General features: G+C 39.9%; 1 protein-coding gene across 1 annotated transcript; it reads left to right on the top strand.

Moving 5' to 3' along the window:
• The first annotated feature begins 2,371 nt into the window (after nt 1-2,371).
• On the top strand, nt 2,372-3,346 carry LOC115785357 (hydroxycarboxylic acid receptor 2-like). Its single transcript, XM_030736894.1, has one exon. The coding sequence runs from the start codon at nt 2,372-2,374 to the stop codon at nt 3,344-3,346; it is 975 nt and encodes a 324-aa protein (XP_030592754.1).
• The last annotated feature ends 7,144 nt before the right edge of the window (nt 3,347-10,490 follow it).

The raw sequence follows: 10,490 nt of genomic DNA, 5'->3' as shown, positions 1-10,490 counted from the left end.
TTGTGGGATAATGGGCGCCCTCTGCTTGCTGTGTATTGCATGTAGCTTTCTGCAATGGTCAGACAGGTTGTAACAGAAGGAAAGGGGCAGGCGGGGGATTCTCTCTCTGTCTCGCTGTCACTGCTTCACTCGATCGTCACACACACAGCGCTGCCCCGCCCCCTTCTCCTCTCAGCCTGGGGTGCGAGTCGAGTGAAGCAGTGATGGCGTGAGAGTGAGACTGTCAGCCGGGTTCATTCATTCATGCCTGTACAGTTTGGGCCTGGTTACAGCCAACAGTAACCGCTGAATTATAAATAAAGGCGACTTTTGCTGGCAGTCTCTCGCCAAACCTTTCATCCTCACGGACACTGCCATATCAAGATTAACGCGAAGTGTATGTCCTAATATTGAAAAGTTTTGCGAGATCTCGCAAAAGTAACTCAGGATCTCGCAAAACTTTTGCGAGATATGCAAAACTGACTCTTTTTTTTTTTTTTTTTCCTCCCAAGTTCCACAGAATGAATCTGTGCGTCTAATAAAATTAGATGCACACAACTGATAGAACACAAAGCCAATTTCATTTATAATACTGTAAATATGGTCATTAAATCACAGTATTTGTGTGAACCCGAATCCTGATAAAAAAAATAACACAAATACGAATCTAGACAGTTTGGACAAATGTTGGTGGATGGCGCAGTGTTGCCAGATTGGGCAGCTTGTGAACACATTGGGGTGGAATATTATATAGATATTTCTATATAATTATAAAATTATATAGATATATAATTTTACAATAAAAACTTCCTAAAAACCTACCAAATATGGTGAAAAGCAGCCAAAATTTTAACAAGTTACCCAAAGCTTGTATATTTAAATATATATCACACCTGGTGCTATTAACATGAGTTTCAGTGGAGGTTTTGTTGTGTTGGGCTGGCAACTGTCAGTCAGATCTGACAACCCTGGGGATGGGCGGTGGTGGTGGCGAATTGTGGCAGATGGAAAGGAAAAGGTCAAAGCCATCAGGTGCACAGTTTAGGAAAAAGAGAAAAGAAGAAGAGGAGAAACAAGCAAAGATAAAGTTAAGCAGAAGCTGTGTAATATTTCAGTTTCTTCCATGTTTTTTCAAATAAAAATTTAAAAGAAATTCTGAGTGTGCCTGTGATGGTGGGGGGACCTTCTGTTAAAGCCTGTCTGTCAGACCATGGCAGAAAGCTACATACACCACACAGCAGTCGCTCATTACCCCCCCAAGTGTAGTAGTGCGGCGATCGCTATTGTGTGTGTGTGTGTGTGTGGGGGGGGGGGGGGGGGTCGCCGGCGGGGATGCTCGCCCAGGGCGCCAAACAGGCTAGGACCGCCACTGATAGAAATCATCCGATTAAAAACAATTCAACTACTCGGATCTTTTTCTTTGTACAGTGGAAGTTGTTGCAGTCCTGTTAAGCCTGTTCAAACCGGATTTGGATAACTTCTGTCACAATTTTCTACGCATATCTTATAAAATCTCTTCACACTTTTTTTTTTTCTTTTTGCTGGTGCTTTGTCTAATCTTGTTTAGTCCGGTTCATTGACACCACCAGGCTCTGCAGTAAATGCTGGTCAAACACTGCATGCAACACGCAATGCATTTTGTGAACCACATAAAGCCAGCTCTTTACAGTGTGGCTTCTCATTATAGCTGTAAAGCTGCTTCAGGGGTGGGTGGGTTTAATCAAATAATAACCATCTTTGTGTTGTTATCATTTGATAGTATCCCAAGATAATAAACTAAATGCACAGCCATGCATAAAAACTGAAGAATAAAAGTAAACCATAAATCTTTATCTACACCCTTTTTGGTTCTAATTTCTTATAATACTTATACATGAAAGAAGAAGTAAAGTCAAGTAAGAGATGCCTCAGTTCTCCATATAAGGCTCTGTGTGGACAGAGCTGAGTATCAAAGTGAGGAGTGATTCACACAGGTAAGAGCTTACATGGTCATGAATTTGAATCAGTTGATCTGTTTTAACTGTGCAGTTATGCAGTGTAGCAAAGAACCTAACATGAGGGTTTACAAAAACTTAAAATATAAACCGGTATAAAATATTTCTGCATGCAAAGATATTGTAATTTTATGTCTTTTGTGTAAAAAGCAAGTGTTATTATTATTAATTTTATTAATAGCTTTCTAAAGAAATTGAACACCTTTAGATGTAGAACATCAGCACCTGCAACTAACTGCCTGACACCTAACAAAAAGCAGAACACACATTTCCGGGTAAGAGGCAAAACCACACCACCTCACTCGTTTTTGCATTTGCATTTCCCTTTAAACAGTGCAGGCAGTCCTAAAGGCGTTATTTCTTTGGTCTGAAGGCAACAAGGAAGCACACAGCTCAAGATGCATTGCAGCTTCAATGGGACTCTGCTGATTGCAGTACTCCCTCCACTGCTGATGACAGAGTTTATTCTGGGAGTCATTGGAAATGGTTTGGCTCTGTGGATCTTCTGCTTCCACCTGAGGCCCTGGAAAAGCAGCACGGTGTTGCTGTTTAATCTAGCAATGGCTGATTTTCTGCTAAATATTGTTTTGCCTCTCCGTGCCACCTACTACATGTCTGGGATCAAATGGAAGTTTGGAAGCACTTTCTGTAACATCTGCCTCTTCATGCTGGCACTGAATCGCAGCGGAAGCACTTTCTTCTTGATGGCCATCGCCTTGGACAGGTACATGCGTGTGGTGCATCCCCATCACCCCATCAACTCTCTGAGTGTCTCTAAAGCCATAATCGGAGCACTCGGACTGTGGTTGGTCACCACTTCAATGACTGCTCATGTCTTCTCTTTGGCACATGACAACACAACATTCTGTGAGAGTTTCACAGTTGACACCAAGAGCCATGGTAATCTTTCTTGGCATAAGTTTGCATTTCTCTTTTCCTTCTACATGCCTCTCCTGGTCATCCTGTACTGCACATTCTGCATTGTTTCTCGCCTGAGAGGCACACAGTTGGCCCAGCAAGCCAAGATTAAGAAGGCCCTGTACTTCATCATAGTCGTGGTGGTGCTCTTCATCATTTGCTTCCTCCCAAGCAACATTACACAGCTGTTGATCTGGGTCAGGACCCAAGAATTATCCAGTTCCCTCCCTGAAAATGAAATCTGTCCTGCCATGGAGAACCTTACCGTTGTGTTTTACATCACTATTAGCCTGACCTACCTCAACAGCGTATTGGATCCTGTGGTCTACTATTTCTCCAGCCCTCTCTTTAAGAACATCTGCAGGAAGGCTCTTCATCTGCCTCAAACAGAAACTGCTGAAAGTACAGAGAAGAAAACTCGGGAAACTGCCTCCCAGTCAATCAGCCAGCTGTGATCACGAAACCAAGGAGGTATAACAAGCAGCTTCATAGCTAAAGGTTAAATTTAAAGTAAGTTGATAAACTGCCTCATTAAGCTGCAAATGCTTAATGAGGGAATTAAGCAAATTGCAAGATGTTTTATTCACTTTTAACTGCACTTTTTTTTTACTGCATTTGCAAAACATGGCAATTATGGAATGAGTAAAACTTATATGATTTCATAAAATCAGAAAATGTAACTGTCTTTTATAGAGAGCCTTAACTAGCTAAAGCTATCTGTCATTAACTCACATTTTGTAACAATAAGCTACTGGTTACAGCAGACACTGTTAAAGAAAAAAAACCCTCAATATTATGAACTTGAGTGATTCAACCTTTCACCAGTGAAACAATATCTTAGTTACCAGCACACCGACTTGCTTCAAAGATGTTATATCAATGCTGACTGCACTTTTAAAAAAATATATTATTAAATATATTTGCCTTGCAAAACATGTAAATGACACAGATACACTATATTGCTTGTCTGCCTTCACACAAGTATGAACTTGAGTGACATTCCATTCTTTATCCATGATGTCAGCCCACTTTTTTGCAGCTAGAGCAGCTTCAGTTCCTCTGAGAAGGCTTTCCACAAGGTTTAGGTGCATTTATGGGAATATTTAACAGTGCTTTCAGAAGTGCATTTGTAAGGTCAGACACTGATGTCTGGCCTAGCTCACAGTGTCCCAAAGGTGTTCTTTCGGGTTGAGGTCAGGACTCTGTGCAGGCCAGTAAAGTTCTTCCACACCAGATTCGCTCATGTCTTTATGGACCTTACTTTGTGCACTGGTGTGCAGTCACGTTGGAACAGGAAGGGCCATCGCCAAACTGTTCCCATAAAGTTGAGAGCATGAAATTGTGCAAAATGTCTTGGTTGCTGAAGCATTAACAAATTATCAAATTTTACACTTGGCAATCAGACAAGTACCGTTCTCCTACAGAAAGTTGGTGACCTTTGTGCACTATGTGCTGACCCTGCTCCATGATTTTACATGGCCTAGTACTTTGTGGTTGACATTCTCAGTTGCTTCAAATTTGTTATGATACCACTAACAGTTGATTGTGGAATATTTAGTAGTAGTGAGGAAATTTCACAACTTGTATCACAGGTGGCATCCTATCACGGTACCACACTGGAATTCACTGAGCTCCTGAAAGCGACCCATTCTTTCACTAATGTTTGTAGAAGCAGTCTGCATGCCTAGCTGCTTGGTTTATACACCTGGAGGCTCTTTTGGCAATATAGTGTATGTGTGTGAATTATTTTGAAGTATTTTTTTGTTGAAATAGTGTATTATCAGACATTTATAACCTCATATAAAAAAATGTATTATTGTTGTCATGGGAAAATTAATAATAAAAACATATAACAATTATTATGATTAAAAAATATCACATAATGTTTAATAGGTTTGTCACATAAGATTAAATCATTATAATGATATATGATGGTCACTTTTAGGTTTAAAAAACCATGTAAATGTTTTTTTTTTTTAACCTTTGGTCAGTGCTACATGTATGTAAAATAAAAAATGTTTATTCTCATCACTGAGATGTTGCCTTTTCTCCTGGAATTTTTCATTTGATGTCTAATTAACACAGAGTGTAGGTGAGTCCTTTACGAGCAGTGTAAACCACATAAATCAAGGGATCATAATGGAATGGACAATAACCAACCATCTGCACCTTCTTCCACTTATCCAATTCAGGTTCCCCACAGGGGCTGGAGCCTATCCCAGCTACCATAGGGCAAGAGCCCCTGTGTACCCCCTGGGCAGGTCACCAGCCTGTGGCAGGGCTAACAGACAACCATTTGCACTCACATTCGCACCTATGGGCAATTTAGAATCACAGATAACTCCATTAACTGCTCTTTGGACAGAAAGAAGAAGCTGGCGTACCCAGAGAAAACCCACGCAGACAGTAGGAGAACATGCAAACTGCACAGGGTCCTAGCCAGATAGTGGATTCGAACCCACAACTTTCTTGCATCTCTCAGTACATGCAGATGGAGCAGATGACATGTAAAATGTAGATTTATTTATCATATAAATGGAGATGTGCACTCCATCTACACTGAGTTTTTTTAAAAAATCTACCCCCCCCATCCAAAACCCCCCCCAACAAAAAAACAAAAACTTTCACATGTATATTAAAGATATTTCTGCTTGTTGTATTATAATTTGTTTACTTGTTAGTGGACATTCATTATAAAATATGAAAATTATTTTCGCTAACTCACATTCCTGAAGTGAACTGCAGTTACATAATTACAACTAAATTTAAGGAAGTTATTTTCCTATGGCCTAGTTCAGTAAAGATGATTCAGATGCTTTGGTTTCTCTGAATATAGTTTATAAATATAACCTCATGACACTTGATCTCCACCCAGAGGCCCAAGCTATTTTTTCTTTTAAGTTCTGTAATTTTTTACACACTGAGCTAAACTTATGGTATTTGGGTAAAAGTTCAAACAAGTCCTTGAAACAGATTCAATCAATAGACTTAATGATGCATATAGTGTTTTAGCAACCGACCTATCTGTCTAGGAGCCGACCTAGCAAATAGCCTAGCAGCCCCCCTAGAAACCGCACTAGCAACCGGCCTATGTGCCTAGCAACCGGCCTAGCAACTGACTGAGCTTCCTAGAAACCATCTGTCATTGGCAGGTAGGCCGGTCGCTAGGGCAGTTGCTAGGGTGGTTGCTAGGCAGATAGGCTGCATAGCATACCTCCCAACCTGCATAGCAACTGGCCTTTCTGCCTAGCAACAGCCCTAGCAACTGACCTAGCAACTGACCTAGCAACCAGCCTATCACCCCAGCAATGCGACTAGCAATGGACCTAGCACCCAGCTTAGCAACTGGCCTATCTGCCTAGCAACCATCGATTATTGGCACATAGGTTGGTTGCTAAGCAGCCTATCTGCCTAGCGACTGGCCTAGCTTCGCAGAAAGCATCCTAGCAACCAAACTATCTGCCTAGCAATTGTTTCTAAAAGGCAACAGTCTGCATGTATAAATGTACATCTCATATTCATAAACTCATAAACACAATCTGTACTAGAATATTGTGAAAAAATCTTGAGACACCCCTTTTGCTAGGAAAGTGGGTGCAGTGGTTTGTACAGTTTAAATGAGCTTGAAAGTCAATATTTGGTGTGACCTCCATTATCCTTCAGCACAGCCTGAACTCTCTTAGGTAGCTTTCTTGTCATTTCTTAAATCTATTGACTAGAGTTAATATATCCATCCATGTTCTTCCACTTATCAAATTCAGGTTCCCACTAACCCCATTAACTGCTCTTTGGACAGAGAGAGGATGCTGGTGTACTTGGAGAGAACCCATGCAGACAGTAGGAGAACATGCAAACTGCACAGGGTCCTAGCCAGATGGTGGATTTGAACCCACAACTTTCTTGCATCTTTCAGTATATGCAGATGACATATAAAATATAGCTTTATCATATAAATGCAGATGTGCACTCCATCTACACTGAGTTTTTTTTTTTTTTTTACATCTACCCTCTCCCTCCAAAAAACAAAACAAAACAAAAAACTTTTACACGTATATTACAGAATCTGTATTTCTGCTTGTTGTATTATAATTTGTTTACTTGGTAGTGGACATTCATTATAAAATATTCTAGTTATTTTAGCTATCTCGCATTCCTGGAGTGAACTGCAGTTACACAATTACAACTAAAGTTAGGGAAGTTAGATTTCTGATGGCCTAGTTCAGTAAAGATGATTCAGATGCTTTGGTTTCTCTGAATATAGTTTATAAATATAACTTCATGACACTTGCTCTCTCCACCCAGAGGCCCAAGCTATTTCTTATTTTAGATTCTGTCATTTATTTCACACTGAGCTAAACTTACAGTACTTGGGTAATAAGCTCAAACAAGTTCTTGAATCACAAAACACATTCAACAGACTTAGTGATGTAAAGTGTATTTAAAAATCTACAAATTTACATTTATATAGTGTTTATAAAAAGGCAACAGTCTGCTTGTATAAATGTACAATACAACTCATATTCCACCCAGACTTTACAGCTCAAATAAACACAATCTGTTCTAGAATACTGTGAAAAAATCTTTAGCTACCCCTTTTTCTGCTTCAATAATGTTGAGGTCCAGGATCTGGGGAGGCCAATCCATCCTTTGTACATGCTGACACCAATTTAAAGACCTGTTGCCACTGATTTTCAGTCCAGTTCTTGTGTAATTTGGCACCCCTCTGCCTTTTCTCCCCATTACCCTTTCTTAAGAATGGCTTCCTGACAGCCACCCAACAGTAGATGGATCACTCGAAGGACCAGATGCATCTCTCAGGTCCCATGTCAGGTCTTTGCTAGATTTTTTTTCTCATTTCTTAAGGACATGACTTTCAGATATTGTTCATCTGCTATAAACAGTGTTTTTAAGCCTGCCACTTCTACTTCTGTCCTCCACTTGTTTAGTTTCCTAAAATTTTAAAGGACAAACTGCACACTATGCAGAGATATATAGTTTTCTCTTTGGGAATCAACTATATTATACTAATTATAATTATATTTTATGCCAACGTAAATATCAGTTGAGGGGAACATGTGTCAGCACTGCACATCCTGCAGAAAGTATTTTTTTCAGATGGTAGAGCAATGAAGGTTAACTGGCAGCCCCAGGGCCACATCCACTCCACCAGAGCTTTCCATCCGGCCCCGAATATTATTGAAATCAAGACTAGCCTAGTGAGGAGGAAAAAAATATGAAGAGTTCAGATGCAAAAGCTGTTAAATGCCACCTCTGTCAAAAATTAGATAATGATATTTACGGAATCCTGTCCACATGTACTATATGCCAATCCATTATGTCAGTCATGATCCGTTAAATACCCATCTCTGACTAGTCTGATTTATCAAAAGCCACAATATGCTACTTCCCATTGCCCGCAAATACCTCCATGTCCCTAGAACCAATCAGAATACAAGATCAGACCATATGTGACTTCAAGTATTTTGAGCACTGCGCTGCACTGAGGAGCCGGCTTTTGTTGTTGGTGATCAGATTTTAAACAGATGAAGGTGAGTTTAGCCTTCTTTTGTGTAGACAAAATCTTCAAACTTGTCAAACTAAAGGAAATAAAAGTTGTAACGAGATTTCGATATAAGTAAACCTGTGGAAGGATCGCTACTGGCTGCCCAGCGAACTTCAGCTGGCCTGGGAACACCTTGGGGTCCCCCTGGATGAGCTGGTGGAGGTGACCGGGGTGAGGGAGGTCTGGGCTTCTATGCTTAGGCTGCTACCCATGCGACCCAACCCCAGATAAGCAGAAGATGATGGATAGGCTTTTTAAAAATTTGTGTCCAGGCAGACTTTTAATGTTCCTACATTCACTTAAAAAAAAAAAAAAAAATCAACAAAAACACCTTCTGAAAAGTAGATTGTGCATAGATAAACTTGTTGCTCTCACTTAACATTTTATTGTTTCCCACACTCATGTCTATAATGAGAACAATTGCACACAATTGCAGTGTTTCCATAACCATCAACATAACAGAAGAACATGTAAGTGCAAGATTTGCGCATCACATCATTGAAAATAGTATAAATTTGGAAGGAAAATTGATACATCAAATGATAATATATTGATTTTATTTTACTTTACAAGAACATCTGGCCCTCACAGTGCCTCCATCCCTTGGACAAATGTATATGTCAGGTGTGATTATTAAACAAATTGTGTCACTCATCACCTTTCAGATAGTTTTATCGGACATGTTTTAAATAACACAGCTGCATCACTATGCAAAAAGCCTTGAGACAACCCTGTTATATTTTGCTAGGAAAATAGTTTCAGTAATTTATTGAGACATGGACATACTTGGAAATACAGTATTTGAGGCAAGAACAGCATTTGTCCAATTCTAATGAATTTGAAAATCAATCTCAAGTCTTCAAGATTAGTTCTCCAGGCTTCTTGAAGGACATTGAAAGCTCTTCTTTGGATGTTGGCTCCGTTTTGTTCCGTTCTCTGTCAAGATGATCCCACACTGCTTCAATAACATTGAAGCCAATCCAGGACTATGATAGTTTCACATTATGTGTTTTTCCAGCCATCCATACAATTCAGGGTCGTGGGGAGGCACTGGAGCCTGTCCCAGCTGCCACAGGGGGAGAGGCAGCGTACATCTTGCACAGGCTAACACAGAGAGAGAGACAGAGACAACTATTCACACCTATGGTGTGAATGTGACTGTGGGAGGAGGCCAGTGTACCTGGAGAGAACCCAGGCAGACACAGGGAGAATATGCAGACTCCACACAGAAAGGCCCTGGCAGATTCAAACCCAGGACCTTCTTGCTGTGAGGAAACAGTGCTTTCACTGCATTAGCTGTGCATTTGGGCTAATTGTCATGCTAAAAAAAAAAAAACAGATGAAGCTATTACCAAGATGTTTTTCCAGATTATACTGCATACGGGATCAAAATCAGATGGTAATTTACTGAGTTCATCAATTTTCACAAGATCTCCAACACTCCTGGCTGAAATGCCTCAATTTTTTTAAGGACACACTGCACACGATCTTGAGATATGCCAAGCTTTCAGCATATAACTTTTTGGGAATCACCTTGTTGGTGCAAAAATACAATTTTATGACTTTTAAACTGCGTTTCATTTTTCCTAGATTTAACTAAAGAAATGGGAACAAATTATGTATTTTTGCGACAGTAACACAGTGCCTAAAAATCCTATTTAAAATTTGCTCTTTGCTAAGATGTCTTATGTGTAGACACAACAGTGGTTCATGCCTTGAGTTAGGTGCTTTTTTTTTATGCTTGAACAATTCATAAGGACTGGACTGAAAATGAGTGAAAAAGCAGCAAATGTCCAACGAAAAACTTGGAAAGACCTTCAGAAAGTCTGAACTATTGCTCAAGGCTACTTTAAAAATTACAGGAAAGTCTGTCTCCTTGGAAACAAAATAAAAATAAATTGTGGGTGGCTCAAGACTTTCACAGCATCATATGGATGACATTTAACTAAGAATTCCATGGGTGTTCAGTAAAAAGTTTATTTGTGGTTGCAGTTCTTCTGCAGAGTACTTTTCCACATAAATGATGTTCACTGATA

The sequence above is a fragment of the Archocentrus centrarchus genome, chromosome 9 (genome assembly GCF_007364275.1).
Source record: "Archocentrus centrarchus isolate MPI-CPG fArcCen1 chromosome 9, fArcCen1, whole genome shotgun sequence".
In the NCBI taxonomy this organism is placed as follows: Eukaryota; Metazoa; Chordata; class Actinopteri; order Cichliformes; family Cichlidae; genus Archocentrus; species Archocentrus centrarchus.
The sequence above is the reverse complement of the archived record's forward strand: the minus strand, read 5'-3'. Positions and strand labels throughout refer to the sequence as shown.

Bases quoted from the DNA above. Each gene is read 5' to 3' on its own strand.
- LOC115785357 (XM_030736894.1), top strand. From the start codon at position 2,372: ATGCATTGCAGCTTCAATGGGACTCTGCTGATTGCAGTACTCCCTCCA.